This window comes from Pristis pectinata, chromosome 1, assembly GCF_009764475.1.
Source record: "Pristis pectinata isolate sPriPec2 chromosome 1, sPriPec2.1.pri, whole genome shotgun sequence".
Taxonomy (NCBI): Eukaryota; Metazoa; Chordata; class Chondrichthyes; order Rhinopristiformes; family Pristidae; genus Pristis; species Pristis pectinata.
The window spans coordinates 44,190,436-44,215,539 of NC_067405.1; the positions used below are offsets into that span (position 1 = coordinate 44,190,436).

The 25,104-nt window shown below is 37.7% G+C and overlaps 1 protein-coding gene across 1 annotated transcript; it reads left to right on the top strand.

The window, feature by feature from the left end:
* Positions 1-112: 112 nt before the first annotated feature.
* Positions 113-24,784, top strand: cfap210 (cilia and flagella associated protein 210). The gene is made up of 10 exons (XM_052029379.1): positions 113-270; positions 4,190-4,267; positions 5,567-5,790; positions 9,571-9,744; positions 12,350-12,555; positions 15,652-15,808; positions 17,838-17,977; positions 18,725-18,917; positions 21,826-21,990; positions 24,340-24,784. Exons 1-10 carry the CDS (start codon positions 204-206, stop codon positions 24,700-24,702), a joined length of 1,767 nt encoding a protein of 588 aa, XP_051885339.1. The 5' UTR covers positions 113-203; the 3' UTR covers positions 24,703-24,784.
* The last annotated feature ends 320 nt before the right edge of the window (positions 24,785-25,104 follow it).

Here is a 25,104-nt window from a genome sequence, read left to right on the forward strand (position 1 = left end):
CGCGCCACTTCACGTAACCCCGCCCCGCCGCCTGTTGCCTGGTAACGGAGAATACATTCTGCTGGGGCCGGGCACACACTTTGCTCACACTTCTGGCGTTGTTGCTGGGCAACACAGAGCCCACCGCGGTCCGGCTGTGCGCTCCAGGAAATGTTGGCCTTCGGTGATTAACTTCTGAACCATGGTGTCATTTCTTTAAGCAAATGGCGACGGCGACAAACTTTGTGCCGCCAAATGGAAGATCGATGAGTGACATTAGAAACAATTCTGGTGAGTTCTTCTTCAAAGTAGGTCAAAGGACGTACAATCGGGTTGCATCTGTAGGACTAGAGCCAGCGGGTTCACCCGGTCCGATGGATTCGGCTGCGATAAACTTGTACATTTGGACAAAGATAACCTACCTAACTCGTGAGGTCCAGTACTTGCTCAGTGTGAATATAGTCGCTACGATGGCACTCTGAAGTTTACGCACCACATAACTGGGAACTTTCGTTCCGACGGGGTTATTGAGATAAATTTTCATGAATTGCATCAGGTTGCTAGGCTAAAGGACAACAGGTTTTACTATCGCCCAAGGACAAAATTATAATGCTATTTGTACAATATGTTTTTCCAACATAATAAAACCAATTATATCAAACTTCTGGAGTAAGGTTTAATAAACTCTTTGTAGGGTCCTTGATCCTCATCCACTGACCCTTGTTGACTATAATGTTAACGAACTCCTCAGGGCTCATATCCCGGGAACCATCTTCCAGTAAATTCACCATCACCTTCAATGTACTAGAATAGTCTTTGGTCTTGTGGAAAAGGGTATTTGAACATTAACCAAGGTATTTGAACAAAAAGGTATTTGAACATTAACATTGAACATCTACCAGGCAGCCTAAATGTTGGTCTACCTGCTTTCCCATTTACTTCCAAGACCCGGACTACCTACAGCTGACATCTTAAGGCATTGCAGGGGACCAATGGTGTCTCAGGAAGATTCTCTAAATCCACTGGAAGGAGAAGTGAATCTAAGCATTCTCTCCCCAGTACACAGCCTTGTCATCGAGGCCTTAATTTCACTCTGTTGGCTCCATTGGGTAGACCAGACTTCCAAAACAGGCACTCTATTCCAAGGACTGTCACGAGAAGAGATTTCCAGGTGGAGAGAAAAAAGTTCAGGATGTGCTCAAAGCATTCTTAAAAAAAATACAACATCGCCGCACACTCTGGGAATCCCTGTCCCATGACTGCTCAAAGTGGGATGGCAATCAGGTGCACAAAAAACCCCATCACAACCAGCAGAAAGAGCACACTAATTCACAAACTACCAGCTCGAATGCACCATCAGACACGTCTGGCCCCATCTTTGGAACAGCCTGTGTTCCCACATTGGCCTCAACAGTCACTTCATCCTCAATCCTGAGGACTGGCTAAAAAGAATATATTAGGATGGATTAAGGATTGGTAAAGTGCAGTGATTAGAATGGGAAAAATGAGTTAGTTTTGAGATGGCAGAGTGCATTGAAAGGAGTATCACATGGTTCAGTCATTGACCCTCCATTTACAATTTGTATCAGTGATTTAGCTGAGGCAACCAATTGTTATGTATGTTGACAATACAAAGCTAAATGGAAAAGTAATCTATGAGGAAAGTGTAAAAAGGTTGAGAAGATGGCAAATGGAGTATAATGTGTGGATGTGTATAATTATCCACTTTGGTGGAAGGAATAGAATAGCATGAGAGAAGGGTTCCTTGTAAATAAATCACTTGTACATCATAGAGAGTTAGTATGCAAGTTTTAGAAAGTGAAACAAAAAGTCTTGCTACATATATATAGGGCTTTGATGAAACTATGCCTCCATACACTTTTGATATCCCTACCAACTTTCATTAGGGGGGGGTACAACAAAGGTTCAGAAGAGTAATTCGATGAATGAGTCAGCTGTCCTATGAGGAGAGTTGATGGAAAGGTACTACATTCTCTGGAGGTGAAAAAGAGATACGCCCCTATTCAAATGTAGGATAGATGTTGAGCAGTTGTTTTCCCTGTCTGGAGAGTCTAGATATCATGATGAGAGTTTTAGTATAAGTTGTCATCTATTTAAGACTGAGAAAAGGAGAAATTTCTTCACTCACACAGTTGCGAATCCTTAGAATTGCCAGCTGTAGAGGCTGTGTTTGCTCAATACTGAAATCAATAGATTTTTAGATACTAAAGTATTCAAGACATATGCAGATGGAGTGGTTGGCAGTGAATTTTAGCCACACTCTGACTGGATGACACAGCAGTCATGAGGATCCATATGACCTAGATCTGTTTCAAGTTCTTATGTGCCCATGTTGTCATTTTGCAGAGAGACCAGATGGAAGGAGAAATTCTCATTGGAATCCTTGCTCTCCCAAGAGAGTATAGGGAAGCAAAACAATGTGGCTGTACTTATAAGAAAATGAGAAGGCACTCAATGTGAAAGGCTGTCACTCAATTACATTGCAAACTGCTGTAGTTATCATGGCATTACCTGGTGTAATTAAGGCAGTATGTTCCCGAATCTTTTTGCCTTCAGCCAACTCTAGATGTGCACAGGTGATATCAGCAATGTTAACAGGCCAAATCTTACTGCAGTAGGGCAGCTTATTGTGCATACTGATAAAAAGAACTTCTTCTGACTTTTCAATTTGAATGTAATTCCTTCATAATTTCCTGCCATGGTACAGTGAAGATAGCGGGGCCAGGTAGGATCACTGTGAATAGTGGCATACCTCCTTTAATAAATTAAATTTAAGAAAAAAAGCAGAACTGATTGGAAAGGAAAATTAATTACAGACAAACTGGATAAATAAAGAGAGAAAAAAAGAGAGTGGTATGGAGAGAGACTGGGAGAGAGAGCGGGAGAGAGAGTGCAGAATCTAAGGATAAAGGAAAATAAGGCAAATTATATTTATATTATTAGAATCTCAAAGAAGGGCTTATTACATACAAGAATGGGAGTCAGCTGTTTAAATTGTTCAATTTTTGGGCTAGAGGGGTTGAATAATATTGTATTAACAGTTATACAATATGAAATGCAGTATGCCTAAATTTTCTATAGTCTGTGTAATGGCCAATTAAAGTGGACAAGTAATACAGAAAATTCTCAAAAATAATAGTTGGGTTGAGAGCAAATAACCACTAGTGTGAGGTAAACAGTGGAGTCATGTGCAATTCACATTATATCTTTACTTTGTCAGAATTTGTAGTTATTAATGCCATAGTTATAAACTGTTATTTTTTCCAAAAATGATTTCTTTAATTAGCTACAGATGAATCATCTTTCTCACAGTCTTTATTTCTCAGTGGAATACATTTTTATTGAGAATTATGAATGTCTGTCACTGTTTATCTTCACCCTCTTTTTATTTTCCCAGTTCACTTTAGTCAACTCTGTCTTTATATCTTTATAATTGCCTTTATTTAAGTTTAAGATAATGGATTTAGATCTAAGTTTCTCATTCTCAAAATTGAATATGAGATTGAGAATGTCCCAGAGGATCCATTGCTATGAGCTCATTTAATTAATCCTCGCTCATTACACATATGATAAGATTTAAAATAGCCAGTTCCATGGTTGGTTCCACAATTTATTATTCAATTCTCTATGAACTCATCCTAGAGGCTGCCTTTGCCAATTTGATTTAATCAATCCATGTGAAGATTAAGGCCACCCACAATTATTAAGTAAGTTTATTTCAAGTCCTCATTATTTCTTGATTCAAGTCCTGCAATGTAGCTACCATTAGAGATCCCATTGCCACCAATGATTTGTTTCCCTTGCTTTATCGTATCTGCACCCAAACTGATTTTGTGTCTTGATCTTCTGAGTCAAGACCATTTTCCATTATGCGCTAACCTCAGACTTTATAAAGAAAGCTCCCCACCTCCTTTTCCCTTCTTTACACCTTCCCAAATTCCAAGGACCCCAGAATATTCAGTTCTCATCCTTACTCACCTTGCAATCATGTCTCTGCATATGAATTGTTATCCTTATGGAGTTTGATGAGATTCCTAATGAGGAACATGATTAACTCAATAATTTTGTAAAAGTAAATTAGTAGTTGCAGCATTGATGGGAGCTCAATTGTTAATGAATAGTAATTATTATAATTGCATGTTATTGAATACTATTTTCCAGCTGCTTATCTATTATGTATGCACTGTAGGTAGAATATCTTTAGTTCGGAACACCAAGGTATGTGCACCAAAATGTTCTGAGGAAAGGGATCCTGGAGATGTGAATGGTAGGTGCTTTTAATGCTGAGAAATATAACCATGCATGTAGTGTTAAATTATAAATACAGAATTAAGTTCTAAGTTGTTAAATAGGTGCAGCATTAAAAGGATGTTTGATTATTAGTATGATTAGAAAATGTCAGTAAATAACACAAAGAATTAATTTATGCTCGCTAATTCAGTGTATCCTGGATTCTGGATTGTGTGCAGATATTAAAAATGGGGGAAATTCTTGATCTGGGTGCAGATAGGGGGAACTGGAAGCACTTACACCATCCACATTTATTACAGATAGCTGCCAATATTGAAATGAAATCAGAGAATGCTGGAACCACTCAATAAGTCAGGTAGTGTCTGTGGAAAGTGAAACAGTTAACATTTCAGGTTGAAGACCCTGCAGGATCAGAATCATTAACTCTGTTTCTCTTTCGTTTTCAATGGAAGCTACTTGATCTCTGAGTGTTACTGACATTTTCTGCCTTTATTTAAGACTTCCAGCATCTACAGTGTTTTTTATTTTAATTGACATGTTTACATAACATGTTTTGTAGACTTAGGATGACTTACAGTTTTTTTAAAAGTCAATGAAGAATTTCTTGGTTATTATGTAGAAAGTCCAGCAGCCAATTTAACCACAGCAAGGTTGCACAAAAAATGGACAAACCAGGTGATCTTTTTCATTGGAGTTGCTGAGAGACAAATATTGGCCAGGATATAATAACCAGCAGATAGCATTCACCATTAGTCAGTAGAGTAAGTTTCAAAAGTTTGGCTTTTATTTAATATGCCAGCTGTTTTAGGAAGTTCAATGTTCTTCTAATCAAGTGCACCAACCAATTTATACACCAATTTACAAAGCCCCACCATCTGTACAGAGTTCATTTTTCATGTATTGGGGATTTCCATGATAAACTGTTAAAAAGTTGGAAATATGTGACCCTAAAAATAGATATTGGAAATTACACAATATTAAAAACTCATCAGAGTCTCATGCATCATAAAGCTGAACTTACACAGGGGAGCACATATCCTGAAGTTACTCGGGCTGGCCACAGTGAAGGTAAATGAAAATGCAAAGGTGTTTTAAATTTGCTTGGTTAAAACAATTCTTATTTTGTTTTAGGTTGTATGCATAAGGCACTGATGATCAGTTATGATGAATTGGTGATTGGTTTTACTATCTACCAGTTATATCAGATAAATCATATTAGAAAGAGCACCTTTGCTTTTTCTAGTATGATTTATCTGATATAATTGGCAGGGAATATGCTTACTCTATTTGGAATTTCATGGTTTGGAAATTTTAGCACAGATTCATGACAAACCAAAGGACCCTCATGGATTACAATTTCCAAATTTGGTGGATCTTCGACAAGTTACTGTTCTTCCAAAAGCAGAATGGCAACGAATCCAGGATGATTTGAATGGTATAAATAAAGAGGCTGAATTTTTACGTGCTCAGAAGGAAGAAAGAGAAGCTTTACATTTACAATCTAAAGAAGTAACTAAACACTGGACAAACACCATTGCAGTAAGCACTCTTTAAGTATCTTATACTGTCTGTTGTTATGTTGTGCAACATTATCGGTTTTTATTGTTTGTCACAATTGATCAATTAAAATTTACAGAATTCTGTTGTGCATACAATAAGGGAGCATTGTTTTTCTATTAACATCCAGGGTATAGTTGAGTTCATTTGATTGTATTTGAGAAGCAGATGTAAAATGACTAGCAAATCAGAAAAGGTGGGGGTTAACATAGTTTTTATACTACAATTCCAGTAACAATCTTGAGTATTGCCCTTTAGTTTTTCATATGAAAGTGATGACACAGCTTTTACCCAATTTTCATGTATTTATGCAGTTTGTCCAGGTCATGTTGAAAAGGAGTCTAACTTCTAAACCTTCCCCTTATTTCAGGCTGTCTGGGGAATTGAAATTGCCACACTGCATGTCATCATAACAGTGAAGCAATTATAACTGCCCTCTTTTGTGAGCAAGCTTATAATTTGATGCATTTAGGTCTCCAGATTGACACTGATATTTTCACATAAAAGATTACAGTAATAAATAGGTTGGTGGGTGGCTTTTGGTTGTATTTTATTGGTAGAAGTTTGTTATCCACTATAACATCCAACTGTAAGGTTAGCAACAGGAAGAGACCATTCAGTCCCTTAAGCCTGCTTTACCATTGAGCAATATCATGGCTGATATGATCTTGGCTATGTACAGATAATCTCAAGGCCACTTCTGTGGACAGAGTCACATGTACCTCAATCTCTCAGCAGCCGCATGTCTTCAAAATCTATTGTTTATTAGGGAAGCCGTGACAGCATTGCTTCACCTATTCTAACCTGCAGCCAAAATCTGCCACAAGTATTACACTGTGAGGGACTTACAAACAAAATAAAGTAGTAGGTTGCCTTGCCCAAAGTAACAAGAATCAGAAGGGTCAATCATAGAGTTTGGATGTGTAATTTCTTCAAGGCAGACAGTTTGATAAAAGGCAAATCATCTATGACAAATTTGTTTGTATATTTTGAGGTTGTGACAGGAAGAGTGAATAGAGGGGAACGCTTTATGTAACGTATTTAGATTTCAAAAGACATTTGACAAGGTGCCACATAAATTAAGAGCACAAGGTGTTGGAGGAAGGGTGTTATCATGGATTGAAAACTGGCTGTGACATAGAAAAGAGGCTCTCCAGGCTGGAGAGATGTAACTAGTGGAGTACTCCAGGGGTCAGTTCATGGCTCTCAATTGTTTACCATTTGTATAATGACCTGGTGGAGGGAACAAAATGTAAGGTTTCCAAGTTTGCCAATGATACAAAAATAGGTGAGAGACATGTTGTGATGAGGACACTGATTCCGTAATAGGATATAGGTAGATTGAATGATTGGGTGGAAACCTGGCAAATGAAGTTTAACGTGGGGAAGTGTAAGGTCACACACTTCACTAAGAAGAATCAAAAGGTGGATTATTATCTAAACAGAGACGGAATGCAAATGAGTGAATTCAGAGGGATCTATATGTTCCCGTGCATGATTCACAAAACGTTAGCAGGCAAATCCAACAGGTAGTTAAGAGGGCAAATGGCACGTTGGCCTTTATTGGAAAAGGGTTGGAATTTAAGAATAGGGAGGCTTTGTTAAGGTTATACCCTTACCTAAAGAAGGATATAGTAGCATGAGAGGCTATCCAAGGAGATTCACCAAGCTAATTCCTGGGATGAAAGGATTAGACAGTTTGGAGTTTAGAAGAACGAGTGGTGATGTCATTCAAACATATACGATCCTAAGGGGGTCTGACCAGGTAGAAGTTGAGATGTTTTCACTAGTGGGAGAGTTACGAACAAGGGGACATGGCTGCATAATAAGGGGCCGGTCATTAAAAACTGAGGTGGATAGAAATTTCTTCTCTCTGAGGGTAGTGAATCTCTGGCATTCTCTGCCCCTGAGGATGATGGAGGCCAGATAATTAGATATATTCAAGGTGGAAATAGATAAATATTTGCAAGATAGAGGAATTGAGGGTTATGGGGACCTGGCACAGAAGAGGAGTTGAGGCCAGCATAGATCAGCCATGATCATATTGAATGGTGGGGCAGGCTGCTGGATCATTCCCGCTACTATTTTCTTGTGTTCTTGTGTATCATCATTAATGTATGTTTTAGCACTGCCTAACCTGGCATAATAGCAGATTTTATTGCACAAACAAATTCAGTGAAGTGCAATGTAATTTTGGTTTTATTTATTAATTTTCTTGGAATCGTGATATTGTTGCCAAGGCCAGCATTTATTGCCCTTCCCTAAATGAGCAAGTGGTGGTGAACCACCTTCCTGAATTCCTGTAGTCCTTCCAAAGGTACTCCTACAATGATGTTGGAAAGGGAGTTCCAGGATATAGTCCCAGCAAATCAGACCCAGTGACAGAGGGAATAGCAATATATTTCCACGTCAGGATGGTATGTGATTTGGAGGGGTAAATGCAGGTGCTGATGTCCCACGTGCCTGAAGCCCTTGTCCTTTTGGATAGTACACATTGCAAGGTTCTCTGTAGGTGATTATTACACATGATTTTGAAAAGTTATCATCACAGGTATTGAACTTGTTAAGGCTAGTACGTTGTCTTCTCTCTATTGCTCACAGTTGTCCCTGGTTGGACTATTTAGGATTCCTAGAGCACAAGAATGCAGTGAAATATTGGGAATAATATGTACTTGTTGGTAGTATGTTTAGTGGTAAAGTAAGTTGCTATAATTAAGTCTATGTGCCAAGTATGTACACTGGCTATGCTTGTTGCTTCTCAGGATAGTCTGTATCTTTCATTCTCTTATTTATATCTTTATTGTAGCAGAAACTTATTCTCCATGTGTGCACTGGAGCCAATGCAGCAATGGACAGTCAGTTTTAGCATTTGCCTCTTCTGTATTGGTACATCAATGTATTTGTTTTAATTGAACACGACTACACCACTATTGTTCAAATATGATATCATTTTATATCATGCCAGGAAGCTTTTTTTTAATAATGTGTGTGTCTGTCCTTGTATACATTTAATGTCTGACACTAATTTAAATAACAGGCACATTGACATTGATGACCTTTTGTATTTTGATCATACTGCCAGCTATGCTTTCCAAAATTAGTTCCAGAGTTGGTATTGGTATTGGTTTATTATTGTCACTTGTACCAAGGTACAGTGAAAAGCTTGTCTTACAAACCAATTGTACAGGTCAATTCATTACACGGTGCAGTTACATTGAGTCAGTACAGAGTGCATTGATGTAGTACAGGTAAAAACAGTAACAGCTTCCTGATGTGGATAGTTGAATGCCTCACAATTTGTGATTTATTGCTTGTGCTTTTAAGGCAGAGGCATCTAAAAATTTGATTTTGTATGAGTTGTTTCTTAAAATAACTAACAGCTTTGTGATAAAATTATGCGCCCAATAGCTGTGGAAAAAAGAACTCAAATAAACATTTGACTAGTAATGTGATAAAGCTATAAATAAAGAATTTAAACCACAAATTTTGAAAAAGTTTCTTAATATTCATAATTAACGAATTGCAGAATAATCATACTCTGCTTCAGGCCCTTAGAGCTTAATTTTGCATGAAATGTAAGAGACCTTTATTATCAGATTGTCACTATAGAACAAGAATTGTAACACAAAATCAGCTGTTGAGAAACACACTATATCAAAAGTAAATCAAGTGTATTGTAGTTGAAAAGTTAATATCTTGTGACAAAAATGTTACAAAGCTTTCAAAAGCTAATTTACAAAAAAGATGTACAATCTGTCCTAGGGTCACAGACAAAAAAGACTTGATGCAGGAAAACAACGTAAAGAAAAGGAAGAAGAGGAAAGGAGACAAATAGATTTGGAAGAGGCAAAATATAAGGAACAGAAAAGAAAAGAAAATCTGGAGCGGGCTAAAACTCTGCTTTTCTACCAGACTGACAGAGTGAAAGGATTTAATGTACAGTATCATGTTTTTTTCTAAATTATTAAAAACTCTTTTGAATTAAAAACAGTTCAATTTACTTTAAGTGAATGTTATAATATTGATTATATTTATTAATCTCATAATTTTGCTTCAGAAATTAAATTCTTTCATGACAATATTAATCCATCATCATAGTTGACTTGATTTCAATATTACCTAACCAATGTTTCATTATCATTTATCAAGAGAAGTAATAAGATTACAAACTATTTCTCAATTTTGACATTGAATATCCTTCCTGTGACACCCAAATAAAGCTCAAGCCGTCAGAAATGAATATAAATATGGATTAAGCCTTTAATTATTTTTTATGTCATGAATGTGGGACATGATTTTTTTTTCCTTTTTTTGATGATGAAAAGGTGTAACCTTCAAATGACTCATTGAGGATAATGCCCACTACTGGGATCCCGCTACCTTCCCATGTGATTAGATTTTAACTTGTTTTTGACTGTAGGAGAACCTTGCTTTAAAAATATAAACAAGAACCAATGACATCATTTCAATCCCAATACAATTTTAGCTTAACGCCTGAGCATGGGGGAGGGAAGACTACCGGGAGTAAGACAGAGGTAAGACTACCTCTGTTTGGCAATATAGCACAGCTGGTGATGTATGGGACTCTGTAATGTAGCTTCAGGTTTTCACCACATAGATTCATGATTTTGTCTTATTCATTCATCCAAGTCAGTTGCTCTTTCAAGTTTTTTCAAGTTTGCAGAATTACATTGATAGGAAGCAGAGCATATGTATCACTGGGAGTAGGATGAAAAGTTCAGTATGGGTAAATATGAGGCTATCTGCTGAAAAAAATCAAATTGGAATAATTTATTGACAGTAAGAGGTTAGGAGCTATGCAGTGAAAAGATATTTTAGTATTTATTTTATCCTAAAAGTTAATACAGAGCTACAAAAGTAAACAAAACAGTTAACGGAATGAAAGTATAAATGCTGGAGATTCTCAGCAGGTTAGTCAGCATATGTGAAGAAAGAAATCGAATCAATGTTTCAGGTCCCTGACTTCTCATCAGAACAGAAAAAGTGAGAAAACAAGCATACTTTAAGTTGCAGAGAGTGGAGGGGTGGAGAGAACAAAGGGAATATTTTGTGACATGGTGGAAACCAAGTTAGCCCAGGTGACATGAGTGCTGTTAGTGCCATCTGAGAGACGGTGTTAACCACAGCTGTCTGGATGATCGTATTTAAAGAGAAATGAATGAGGGTAGTAGAGAGAAAAAAATGCTGGAACCAAAAGATGCCAAACACAGCTATTACCGGAAATCTGAAATAAAAGAAGAATCCTGGAAAAGGCCAGTTACCTGAGTCCAGAGTGTTGCATTCTGCTGAGATCCGAGGTGAGGTCTATTCCTCAAGCTTGCATTGGGTTTCATTGGAATAGTGAAAGACTCCAAAGATAGAGAGCTCAGAGTAGGAGTGGGATGGAGAATTAAAGTGATGTACAGCTGAAAGGTCAGGGTCACCCTTGTGAACCAAATGGAGGTGTTCTGCAAAGTAGTCAGCCAGTTTGGGTTTGGTTCTTCCACTGCAGAGGAGACAATGTTGGGAGCATCCAAATGTGATAGACTACATTGGAAGTAGTACAAATGAATTGCTGCTTCATCTGAAGAACTGTTTGGGTCTCAGGATGGTAGAAAGGGCTGGGGTTTCATCCCCTGTGATTGCATGGGAAAATTGAAAAAGAAGGGAAGTAGTAGGTGAAGATGGAGTCATGGTGGGGTGGATCCTTTTTAATACTGAAAAGGGAGGGGTGGTGACAATATGTCTGATGGTGGCATCTTGTTGAAGGTGATGGAAACTACAGGGATGACCTATTGAACGTGGAGGCTGGTGGGGTGAAAGGTGAGGACAAGGGGAACCCTATCCTTGTTCTTCCGGGGAGGAGAGGGAGTGAGAGAAGAAGTGTGGGAAATAGAGTAACCATGTTTGAGACCTCAGTCAACTATTGTAGAGGGAAAGCATGTTTAATTTAAAAGCAAGTCCTCTCAGAGCACTGGAGTAGAAAGTCTCATCATCAGAACAGAGAAGGTGGAAATGGAAAATTGGGAGAATGGAATGGAGTCTTTACAGGAAGCAGGGTGAGAGGAGGTATAATTATTTCTTTGTCAAGTTATTTGCTATTAGCATTAACAGAATGTTGGATTTAATCTCAAGTTGTTTGCAATTCAAACTATGTGTACCAACAATACTTCTAGCTGACTGCAGGCTTGTGCATATTTATAGGAATTGGATTTGGTGGCCTAAGAGGGATATATCACCTTAAACGTAATACCTTCTCAGTAGAAGGGCAGTGCATTAAATGTTATAACATTATTGTTATAAAAATATGTAATATCCACATTCAAATACCCTAAGAACACAGGCAATCTACTACTAATGCTGAATTAGAAATGATAAAGGTTATGAAAGCTAAAATTCAGTCTTGTAGTCATGTTGATGTGAATAAATTCCTTGAACTTGTACCTTCAGTATATAACTTCATCTGATCACACAGTTTTATTAGACAATCTACATTACAAGCATTCAGTGTTCTTCATAACGAATGCACATATTTTTGTAGGCTGCACTGATGCTCACTGAAGCGCTAAAAGAACGAGAAGCCCAGATTGAACTGAACCAGAAAAGGGCAAATTTTCTTAAAAGTCAAGAAAAACAATTTCTGGAGGAAATGCAACGCGATACATACTCAAGTGAGGATGTAGAGTATCAAAAAATGCTAAAACAAAAAGAAGAGAGAAAGGCTCTTTCTGATTTCCATCAACAACAGTGAGTAAAAGATCAATTTCAGTTATGTTTTTGAAACTCATTCCTTTGATTTATAAGTCTTGCAAATGGGCTGCACTGTTGAAGATGCTATTTTACAAAGATCTCATGCTAAAGTCTGTTATGCTCCATCATTTGAACATAAAAGATCCCATTGCAATATTTCAAAGAACTGCAGGGAAGTTATGTTTGGAGTTCTTACCAATATTGATATTTAAATCACCACGACTTAACTGGGAGAAGACAGAGAGTGGTAGTGCATGATTGTTTCTCAGACTGGAGGCCTGTGACTAGTGGTGTGCCTCAGGGATCTGTGCTGGGGCCATTGTTGTTTGTTGTCTATATCAATGATCTAGATGATAATGTGGTAAATTGGATCAGCAAGTTTGCTGATGACACTAAGATTGGAGGCATTGTGGACAGCGAGGAAGACTTTCAAAGTTTGCAGAGGGATCTGGACCAACTGGAAAAATGGGCCAGAAAATGGCAGATGGAACTTAATGCAGACAAGTGTGAGGTCTTGCATTTTGGAAGGACAAATTAAGGTAGGACATACAGAGTAAATGGTAGGGCACTGAGGAGTGCGGAGGACAAGATAAGACAAGATAAGACAAGATAAAATGTTTATTAGTCACATGTACATTGAAACACACAGTGAAATGAATCTTTTGCGCAGAGTGTTCTGGGGGCAGCCCGCAAAGTGTTGCCACGCTTCCGGCACTAACATAGCATGCCCACAACTTCCTAACCTGTACATCTTTGGAATGTGGGAGGAAACTGGAGCACCCAGAGGAAACCCACGCAGACACGGGGAGAACGTACAAACTCCTTACAGACAGTGGCAGGAATTGAACCCAGGTTGCTGGTGCTGTAAAGCGTTACACTAACCGCTACACTACCGTGCCTGAAGGTACAAAGGGGTCTGTGAGTTCAGATACATAATTCCCTGAAAGTGGTGTTACAGGTAGACAGGGTTGTAAAGAAGGCTTTTGGCATCCTGGCATTCATAAATCAAAGTATTGAGTATAGGAGTTGGGATGTTATGGTGAGGTTGTATAGGACATTGGTGAGGCCAAATTTAGAGTATCGTATGCAGTTCTGGTCACCTAACTATAGGAAGGATATCAGTAAGATTGAATGAGTGCAGAGAAGATTTACTAGAATGTTGCCGGGTCTTCAGGAGTTGAGTTACAGGGAAAGATTGAACAGGTTAGGATTTCATTCCTTGGAGCACAGAAGAATGAGGGGAGATTTGATAGAGGTTTACAAAATTATGAGGGTTGTAGACAGAGTAAATGCGAGTAGGCTCTTTCCACCTAGGTTAGGAAAGATAAGTACGAGAGGACATGGCTTTAGGGTGAAAGGGGAAAGATTTAGGGGGAACTTCTTCACTCAGAGAATGATGAGAGTGTGGAACGAGCTGCCATCTGACGTGGTAAATGCGGGCTCAGTCTTAAATTTTAAGAATAACATGGACGGGAGAGGTCTGGAGGGTTATGGACTGGGTGCAGGTCAATGGGACTAGCGTAATAAAGTTTCGGCACAGACTAGAAGGGCCGAATGGCCTGTTTTCTGTGCTGTAGTGTTCTATGGTTCTAAAAAAATAAATTATCATATAATTATTTATTGATGCTTCCTGTGGAACAGTTTGTCCTATATTTCTGCTGTGACTCTGAATCAAATAGGTTGCAATGTGCTTTGGGACAGTCTTAGATCATGAAAGATTCAATCTAAATGCATTTCTTTTAACTGTTTCTTTTCTCATGAATGGTTACCAATAGTTACCAGAAACTACATAGCAGCTTCATAACCCTGTGAATATGCTTGAGGGAAAATTGCGTTAATAATATGATGTTAACAACTGAGGCTTGAAAACTCCAGCTTCTTCCAATGTAGCCCTTTGTATTGTCATCAAGGTAGCTAGAAATCAGATTTGGACTCAAATGTGCTGAGCATGGTATAAGGGATGTTGTTAGTTTGCAGCCTAGGCCTTCTCTAGATGTAGCCATCAACCTAAGATAAGTTGGGGGGAAAAAACTAATAAATTGCTGTCTCAGGAATTTCTAGTTTCCCAGCCCTGAAAAAAAATGGTAATGTGGTGAGACTAGATATACCTGTTAGATGAAGTGTAGCAGTGGGAACCATCTGCAAATTCAAATCATTATCATGGCCTGGAACCGTCAAGGGCAAGGTAATTAAACAGTAACATTGTTTTCTTGAAAGGAACTTAAGTATGCCTCTCTTGGTTAATTATGACTCTGAAGGAGGACATTCAGTCTATTGCATCCTTGCTGGTTCTAGCAGAGCAAATCCCATCAGTTTCATTCACCCTCTCCTTATTTCTCAGGAGCCCTGCAACTTATTCTATTATTACCATTCTAAGGGATAACTTACAAAAGCTAATTAATCTGCCATCACATCTTTGGGATGTGTGAGGAAACCGGACTACCGGGGAAACTCATGCAGTCACAAGAACATGCAAACCCTACATAGACAGCACCTGAGGTCAGGATCTGAATTGGTCCCTGAAGCTGTGAAGCAGCAGTGCTAACTGCTGTGCCACTGTAACACACCTTGGAAGGGACAAAAGTGGGTATTCTTATGAGTGGTTCTGGCAGCTGTGTTCGTGCCTCAAAAACTTATTGGTCCAGTGCACAAGCCTGAGAAATAAGGAGAGGGTGAATGAAACTGATGGGATTTGCTCTGCTAGAACCAGCAAGGATGCAATAGACTGAATGTCCTCCTTCAGAGTCATAATTAACCAAGAGAGGCATACTTAAGTTCCTTTCAAGAAAACAATGTTACTGTTTAATTACCTTGCCCTTGATGGTTCCAGGCCATGATAATGATTTGAATTTGCAGATGGTTCCCACTGCTACACTTCATCTAACAGGTATATCTAGTCTCACGACATTACCATTTTTTTTCAGGGCTGGGAAACATTTCAACAGATATTTTTACTGAAATATGCAAACATAGTTGATACCGACTGCAACTTCTGTAAGCAGCCCTTTTATGAGGGGATACCCATGAAAGTTGCTCATTTGTCCACTACCTTTACATAATAACAATGGTATTTAAACATTTTTTTGATGGCAGGATAAAGGAACATGAACAACTAAGAAAACAAGAGAAACAGCAAGATATAATGGAAGGAAAAGAAATCAAGAAATTGATGCAGTTGTATAAATGGGAACTTAGTAAAATTGAAGAACTTAAAAAGCAAGAAAAATACAACAATAAGATCAGTCATATGGTAGGCTTCAAGCACTTTTTCATCCCAAAGAGTTGAATGACATATAGTCCCAGAGATTCAGGCGGCTTGTTGTCATAGTAGTATTTGATTTCTGATATGATATTTTCTGCTTTCTTGTTTTGTCCCAAAAGCTTTGCTTGAAAACATTGATTCTTTTCCGGATTAACAGTACAAACATCCAGGCTATCATTGATTTATAAATTTTGCTTGAAATGAGTAATCCAACCTTTTTACACAAGTGCCTGCTTATCACATAAATCTGATTTCTAGCTATCTTGATGACAATACAGAGGGCTACATTGGAAGAAGCAGGAGTTTTCAAGCCCCAGTTGTCAACAAAGGTGTACCGAACCCAGAACCCATTGCAAATTCCACTGGGATAACTGCCAAAAGTGACCAAGCTGCCACAAATTCATACCTTTCAGCCAAAATCTCAAACTCCTCCATTTACAGTTCTTGGTTATGTCCTCTCCTACCAGCAAGATAATTCCACAGTGACTTACAGTTGGAGACAGTATTCCCCACATATGGAGGAAACAAAGGGGAGTTTTGCAGCCCACCATGGTAAATAAAAAAAGTGTATCTAATCTGAATTTTTGCCATCTTCCTGCCAATTGCTTGCTATTTTCTATCGACCACTCTGACAATTGTTCAGACATTCTTTGGATCTCTTCATTGATTCCTGCTGTACTCATCCTCAGATGGTGCTACTTGATTTGGGAATAGTTATTAAAACAAAGATATGTTGGCTTCAAAAACATGTGCAGCATGAATAGGAGTCAGGAATAATGATTGGTGTTGGAACACAGGGACTGGTCTGCGGGCATCCTATCTGCAAACTTTGACTCTAGGTCGGGGTTGAGCCTGGTTAATTGATTGGAAAAATGTCCAGAAAGATGCCAAGAAACCTATTTGGGGAGAGGTCATGGATAGTGAAAAATTATTTTTGAGTAGTTGGATATTCTGAAAAGTGGTGGAGTGGATGAATATTAGAAAGACTGTGATATTGGAGAGTGTGGTGGAAAAGTTTGGCATTAGATCCATGTAATCTATGCAATTGCATAGAGTCCTGAGTGAATTCAGTGGAAGGACACCTACTCAGTTGAAATCACTGATCTTTGATCATTAACCTTTTTCTCACTAAAACATATAAATCAACTTTTAGCCTATTTAGATTATCCAGTAATGAGGTTACATTATTTTAGTTAGAGGAGAAAGAGGCAAAGAGAAGAGAGGAAACACAGCTCTTTTATAATAAATTGTAATTCAGGGAATACACATTAGCAAAAGGCTCCACTTTAAATATTTGCCTTTTTACCTACCCCATGCTGCACAGTGGGCTCTGACTTTTGCCATGCTGCCAAATTCTCTTTCTCTCTATATTGTTCTTCCAAAGTAACAATGGTATACTCTGGAATGCCCAGGGAATGGCAAGACCTGCTCCTGAGTTGCCCTAACTGCAGCAGGAAACTGGTATTCAGTATTAAAAAACATTGACCTTTACATTGAAAGACATTTTAAATCTTCTCTGAATTGCTAATTTTAATTAAATAAATTACGTACCCTGGTGAATTAATTTGCGTTAGCATCCTAGCTGTTTACTGAGTATTAACTTGCACCAATTTCTGTCCACCCATCACTGCTGTGGTCCTGGTTAAGTAACATCTCAATTTTAAAATTCTCATCCTTGGCCATACTGCTCCCTAATTTCATAATCTTCACCAAACTTACAACCCTCTAAAACCTTTGTACTGCTCAACTTCCGGCCTTTTGATCATTCACAAATTTAGATGCTCTATTATTAGAGGCCATGCCTTCAATTGCCAAAGCTGTAAGTTCTTTCCCTTTCTAAACAAACCCCTCTGTCCCTCTACCTCTTTCCAGGCACTATTTAAGATCTACCTCTTTGCTATGGATTTGGTCATTTGCTCTAATATCATATGACAATGCTTTTGTGAAGCAGCTTGGGATGTTTCACCATATTAAAAGCATCAGATAAATGCATTTTCATATTTTGTTCCATTTTCAGGCACACGTTGAGAACAATAATATAATTAAAGCACTAGAAAAGCAAAAAGAAGAATTACACGATGAAGATATCAGGTTATATGTTTTAGCAAAACAAAAAATGATGAAGCTTAGGAAAGAAAGACAAGCAGAAATGGACAAGTAAGTGAAATGAACCCAACACATTTCTGCCAAATAAACATGTATCCAGAATCCCTCAAAAACGGTTTGTTATATCTTTTATATATTGTACTGGGAACAGTGGAAAATGTCAAAAGTGAGTTGGTTTTTCTTGCCTTTGAGGAAATTGCCCCACTATTTTCACATTATGGTGGAAAGAAGACAATCCAATTTTAGCATTGAATCCAATTATGTAGAATGCTGTGTTGTGCACTTTTAAGAATAAAGTGAAATTATTGAACAACATATAAATTAAAATATAGCCTGAAATTCAAATTCAGCTACAAATTGAATTGCCATGATTTACTCAAATAAACAAATCATAGTTAGACACAAAAAGGTTAAAAACCTTCAACATCACAGAGAAGGAATTCAGGCAGGTTTCTGAATAATCAGATTTCTACAAAAGGAATCATCTATTGTCCTGCATTATTCATTTCAATATAGAGAATAGGTGAAACCCAAGGTGCATCACCATCTGGTTTTGTCATGTAGTGTCTCCCTACATAGTAAAATAGGCTATTTGCCCCTTGAATTCAAGATTAAGGTTTAGATTTATTTTAACTCCTCTCATGTGCCTTCTCCCTATGTTCATGATTTTCAAAATAAGCAGTTTATTTGTAATAATTGATTTCATTTATTTATTCTTTTTCATTTAATGAGAAACTGTAGGACATCTGCAATGTTGGTATAAGTTTGTGTCCATTTTTGTTTTTCTGGAAATTTTAGGGAGAAGGAAGATCAGAGAAACCTGATAGTGAAGATAATAAGTGAACAAATGAGAGAAGAAGCACGGGATGAAACAGAGCGCATTAAGAAAGCAGCGGAAGAAAAGGAGGCTAAAAGAGAGATGGAAATAAAGAAAAAGGAAGAAAAATTACTGGCAGATATGAAGGCAATTGAAGAACACAGGATTATGATGGTTAAGTACTTGCATGTTTTGATGTTTCTTGTACTTTTTCCCATTTATAGCATAGCTTTAACTATGGACCAAATGCGGATAATTTCAACTTGGGGGTCCAAAATGAGCAATAGCACATATTGATCTATCGTATGTCACACCTGATGTAAGTAAAAATAAAATCAGGGGTATCACATAATACATGGTTAATTCACTATTTATTCATTTTAAGTCCTGCCAAAGTTCAATTGCACTCCAATAGTATTAATAAAACTCATGTGATTATTTGAGGCAGCTTAACAGAACCGATAGAAGGGGGTGAAAGTATGGGTATGGTGCATCAAAGAATATAAGGAATCATTGAAGTGAGGAAAGATATAGTGAACATTGAGGCCATTCATTTGATACACAGAATCAGGAAAATAAATGGTTGGCTTTGAGATTTCAAAAGAAAAACATACATATCTTTAGTTATATTTCTCAACAGATTTTCTCACCAAAATATTGGTTAATGGCATTCCTATCCTTGTACTGTTCCTTCCAAACATTAACATTCCTTAAATCCTTCATTCCCTTCCCTCATTTGAGTTTTATTCTATGCCCATTCTCATTTTTGAGCTCCTGTTCAGCAACTTCTAAGAGATTAAACTTTCTTCAACCCTTTTGAATCTTAATCAGAACACTTTGTATTTAAGTATATTTACTGGAACTGAACTTTATATAACCTAATCTCAGTCCAAATCCAGAGAGCATTGCATATTTGAAATGCTTCATTTCCATGCATTTTGGCTATTCAAATAGCTTTCAAAAATTACATGTTCTCCTAAATAAAGCAAAGTACTTCTTGTGTAAATGCTCATCTACAAAAAAATCTGACAGTCAGTTTTCTAAAAGTGGTAGTAGGACATGTCCTGAAACTTCAGAGGCTGCAACCACATATTAACAATTTCATATGGCTCTTGGAATTGATGTTTTGCCTGTTTTACAGGAGACAGTATGACTGTGGATGCTTATATATGCATCTTATTAGTGGTTCCTCAGTCTTGACAATTTATATTTTGATGCAACTTGGAGGAACCTACATGAAATTTCCGGTCCAGAGTGCTGCTGAGGCCTTTTTTTGAAAAAGGTGCTATTTAGACCTTTTTAGCTGCCAAAAGTGATCTAGGCTTAGCTTTTGTGGTTATGAGGGGAATGTAATCTGTGGCAAATATTGGGAGGCCAGGGCAGCTTCATTTGCTGAGGAGCTGCAAATGGAATTGAACATTGTCTGATCATCAGCAAACATTCTCACTTCTGAACTTACAAATGGATGGAAGATCATTGATGAAGCAAATGAAGATGGTTGGGTGCAGGGCACTACCCAGAGGAACTCCTGCAGTGATGTCCTGGCAATGAGATGATTGACCTCTGATGATTACACCATTTTCTTTTGTGTGAGGTATGACTCCAGTCATTAGAGGATTTTACCTTTGATGCCCATAGAGTTCAGTTTTACTGGAATGCTTTGATACTATACTGATCAAATGCTGCCTTGACATAAATGGAACTCGCTCTCGCCTTGAATCTGGAAATTCAAGTCTTTGGTCCATGTTTAGACAAAGGCTGTGATGAGGTCTGGAGCTGAGTGGTTCTGGTGAAATCCAAATTGCACATTAGAGAGTAAGTTATTAGTGAGTAAAGGACAGTTGATAGCACTGTTGACAATGGCTTCCCTCACTTTGCTGATGAATGAGAATAGACCGTGGTGTGGTAATTTAGCTGGAATGGACTCATTTGACTTTTGTGAATGGAACATACAGAGGTAATTTTCCACATTGATGGGTAAATGCCAGTGTGGTAACTGTACTGGAAGAGCTCATACAGAGGCACAGCTAGTTCTGCAACGTAGATCTTTAGTAGTACAGCTGGGACATTGTCCGGTTCCATAACCTTTGCTGCATCCAGTGTTCTGTTATTTCTTAATAGTCATAGAATTGTACAGCACAGAAATAGGCCCTTTGGCCCATCATGTCCATGCTGACCGTAAAGTATCTATCTAAACTAATTCCATTTATCAGCACTTACGCCATAGCCTTCTACGCATTGGTGAATTAAATGCTGTGTAGATACTTCTTAAATGTTGTGGGATTACTTACCTACACCACCCACTTTGGCATGTTTTAGATTCCACCCACTCTCTGGGTGAAAAAGGTCTTTTTCAGATCCCCTATAAGCCTTTGCCCTCTACTTTTAGGTGCCTCTGCAATGGGTAAAAGTTTCCTATTATCTACCCCATTCGTGCCCCTTATAATTCTGTACACCTCCATTATACATTCCCCCCTCCCCCCCCCCCCAACCACCCCCCCCCCCCCCCACCAAGCCTCCTTTGCTGTAAGAAAAATCTCATAGTTGAAACATTCCATTCCAAAGCACCATCTTGGTGAATCTTCTCTGCACCTTCTATAGTACAATCACATCCTTCCTATAGTGTGGAACCTGAATGGTATCCAGAACTCCACTGTGGCCTAACCAATGTTTTATAAAGTACTTTAACCTCCCTGCTCTTATATTCTATGCCTAGCTAATGAAGGCAAGTATCCCGTGTGCTGCCTTCATCACTCTACCTGCCTGTGCTGACCTCTTCAGGTACCCTTGATCTTCTCCACCAAGCTCCCCCTGTCCCTCAATGTTCCCTGATATCATGTGGAATGAAGTGAAATGGCTGGAGATGATTACTGTGATGGTGGGGACCTTAGGAAGAAGCTGAGATTGACCTCTTCCAGCACTTCTTGTTAAACATGGTTCTGAATGCTTCAGGATGGGAATGGAATACATTGGGGAGCACTGTGGTGATATTTCAGTTTAAGTAATACAGTGCTTAATCTGTGATTTTTTTAAATGAACATACTTTGAGGTGCAATAACTGAATACAGTAGTGTCCATTTAGATGAAAGAACGTGAGGAGAAGGAAAAAGAAGAAAAATTACAAGCAATTGAAATCCTTCATGCCAAGATGGAAGCAGATTATGTGCATCATGAAAAGGAAAGGAAAAAAAAACTTAAGAAACTGGAAGAAGGTGGAAACTTGCAATCCTTCCTCCTTGAACAAATGGTAAGTTTTAGTCATACAGGGAAGCTTCTGGTTCTACTTCCCGTCCCTCCAGTCAGAGAACAGATCCCAAAATGATTTTTCTCTTTCCTAATTTTATGCTGAATATTGCATGTATCACCACCTGTTTTTACGCGTTAATTTTGCACAAATTTGTTCTAGATATAGTTTTAATTTGTTTGTGTCCATTTCCGGTACTAGTCCTATCCATTGGGAAGTTGTCCAGATACTACCTGTCATAATTTACCTGAATGAGATACCATTTCCTGTTATATTTTCTACACACAATATAATAAACATGCACAGTGGCTATTATCAACACACACAGATTGTAATTGGACCAGCTGGGCAGGACCTACAACCTTCATTATTAACTGAGAATCAAAAGAACTGTAGATACTGAAAATGTCAGAAAAAAAAGATCAGAAAATACTGGAAACATTGCAGGTTAGACAGAATTTGTGGAAAGAGAAATATATTTAAAGTTTCATGTTGAAAACCTTTCCTCAAAACTGAGTTAACAATGAAGGCTCTTTGTTGTTCACTCACAGTGACACATCGGAAGGAGAGTATCACATGATTTAAAGTCTCCCTTCTGGGATGTCATTTTATAAATTCTATGCCCACCTCCTGAAATCATTTCAATTTTACTTGACTGCACCAGGCAGAGATCAAAGCATCTGTGTTCTGGTGAAGCCTTGATCCATGGCCCTAATGCTGCACTCCAGATTGACCTGGGAACACCTGTTTTGGGCTGTGGTTATTCCCTTTGCAAGTCTTGGGGGAAGGAGGTGGTCTCTGAACGCCCACATATTTTTATCTGCCAGTCCCATGCCCCATTTTCTTTGATATGGGGTACTTTCCTGTGCCCTCCTTGTTTTCCCTTATCTCCATGCTAAGCTGTGCAGTTGCCACATAGAGAGAGAGAATTTTAACGGCATATCCCAAAAGCATTGGGCACATGAAATGGCAGTTGCAAACTTGGGCTGCAGCCACTATTCGTGAACATGCAGTTTGGGTTTTAATGAATCTTAATGATGCTAAACACAATAGTAATTTCTTAAAGTGAGGATGTCCCAATTTCATGATTTATTTTTCAATAATCTTCAATTTCTCATTAGGTGCTACTTGGAGTATCTAAAATGGGTGTCATCCAATTTCTAGGCAATAGCATTTTCACTTGTGTGATGACTAAGATCACCTAGCAATGAAACATTGAGTATGATTATACTTACGACATAATTTCTAGTTGATAGACTCACTTGATGCAAAATAAAAGTTTCTCCTGATGTTGTAAACATTAGCATGCTCATTGACAGCATAGTTAAGAAGAGCTCCTTTTATATTAATAATTGTCACCAAAATTTAAAACCTGTTAGCAGTCTTGAATCAGTGTCAGTTGGAGCAACATTCATTTATCTACAGTCAAACTTAATTAGTCCTCAACCACAGTGCTTGATTGTACATCACATGATTGAAGAATGGCCTATTTCATTTGAAATCTATTGGTAGGGAGACCTACCTTAATTGTTGTGAATATGAAGTGACAACAGAAGCAACGGAGAAAACAGAAACACAGTATATGTTTTTTTTAAAATGGGTAATTTGTAACTGGATTTACCCAATTACTTTGTCTATTAGTAATTGTCTGTGATATAGTATCTCTTGATACTAATGACTAATTCTGTATTTCTTACAATTAAGTTATAATCAAATAATAACTAATTTTCACATGTTGTACAAAACTTTAAAACATCAGCCGCTATTAACTTATGATGCAGTTTGCTTAAATAGCAAAATGCATAGTTAACATCAGAATATAATTGTAAACAAAATGCAGAATTAACAACTAACCAAACATGCACCAAACTTTAGTAATTATATTATAAAAATGGTGAACATTTTAATGGAATGGATGTTGTGTTGAAACTTAAGACAATGGATATTTTACACTGATCACATAATCTAATACTTCTGCTATTATAGGCTGAAATGAGTTGATTATGAATTAACATTTAAAGAAATTTGCCCATTTATTCTGCATTCACAAAATGTGCTGATAAGGACTTCTGTTGATCAAAGAGATAGACTTCACATCATTTCAATAGCTAGCTCTCAAGTTGTATAGGGACTGCCAAATAATTCAGGAAAAATATCCCTTTGAATGTAGGTAGAATAAGCAGACAGTTGTGAGATGTTTTATAGATGATCAGGTTAACATTGTTATTTGAAATGGATCAAACACTGTCTAGTCTTTACTTTTTCTTGCATATGTTATTGAAAAGAATAAATTCTCTGATCATGACCCCTGTAATTTCTCAAAAAGTTTTGCTTTTCTCTATCCATTTCCAGGCTGAAAAGAAAGCAAAAGCATTACGTGAGCGTGCAGCTGAACTGGAACATGAACAAAAAACCATGGCTCTACTTGAAGTGGAAAAGAAGGAATTTGAAAAGTATGTGCAGGAAGTTATTGATACAGCTTCAAAAAAAGGGCGAAATGTCTATCCACTTATTAAGGCTGCCCACAAAGGCATTGGTGGCGGGCATGGTCCCGTGTTGAAGGAAAAAGGTGGAATTAGACCAAGTTACCAAGTCAAGGACACCTCAGGAGTTCAGCTTCCAAATTACAAAAGCACTACAGCAGAGGCGATTAAAAACTTATATGATAAATGTGATATTGAGAAATCCAAAAAGTCATTAGGTTTTATATGGTAAACACTTTGGAAAGTATAACTGACAGATTGAATCACTTTTACAACCATTTTACATTAATTACCAATATTAATCTCAATCATCTACACATTAACCATGTACTTAGGTATTCTGCTGCATTCATTTTGAAATTAACAATGTTTGAATTAACAATGGTAGCCGTGAGTTTGGAAGATTCAAGTAAAATGTCAAACTATGAACAGAGTATAAAAGTTTTCTCCTGTCAACCAAATGACTGTATTTCTACCAAAAATGAAAATTTTAAGTGTGAACTTTATTTGACATTAACCTTAAAAATAGCTAACTATAAATTTACTGTTTATTATGATTATACTAACAGAGTAATAATAATGCTGTCAATACGTCAGTGGTGTTTTTGATATTTCCTTTATCTCTTCACTGATC

Bases quoted from the DNA above. Each gene is read 5' to 3' on its own strand.
- cfap210 (XM_052029379.1), top strand. From the start codon at position 204: ATGGCGACGGCGACAAACTTTGTGCCGCCAAATGGAAGATCGATGAGT. The intron at 9,745-12,349 runs GTACAGTATCAT...ATATTTTTGTAG, and splicing joins ACAGAGTGAAAGGATTTAAT to GCTGCACTGATGCTCACTGA. The intron at 21,991-24,339 runs GTAAGTTTTAGT...ATCCATTTCCAG, and splicing joins CCTTCCTCCTTGAACAAATG to GCTGAAAAGAAAGCAAAAGC.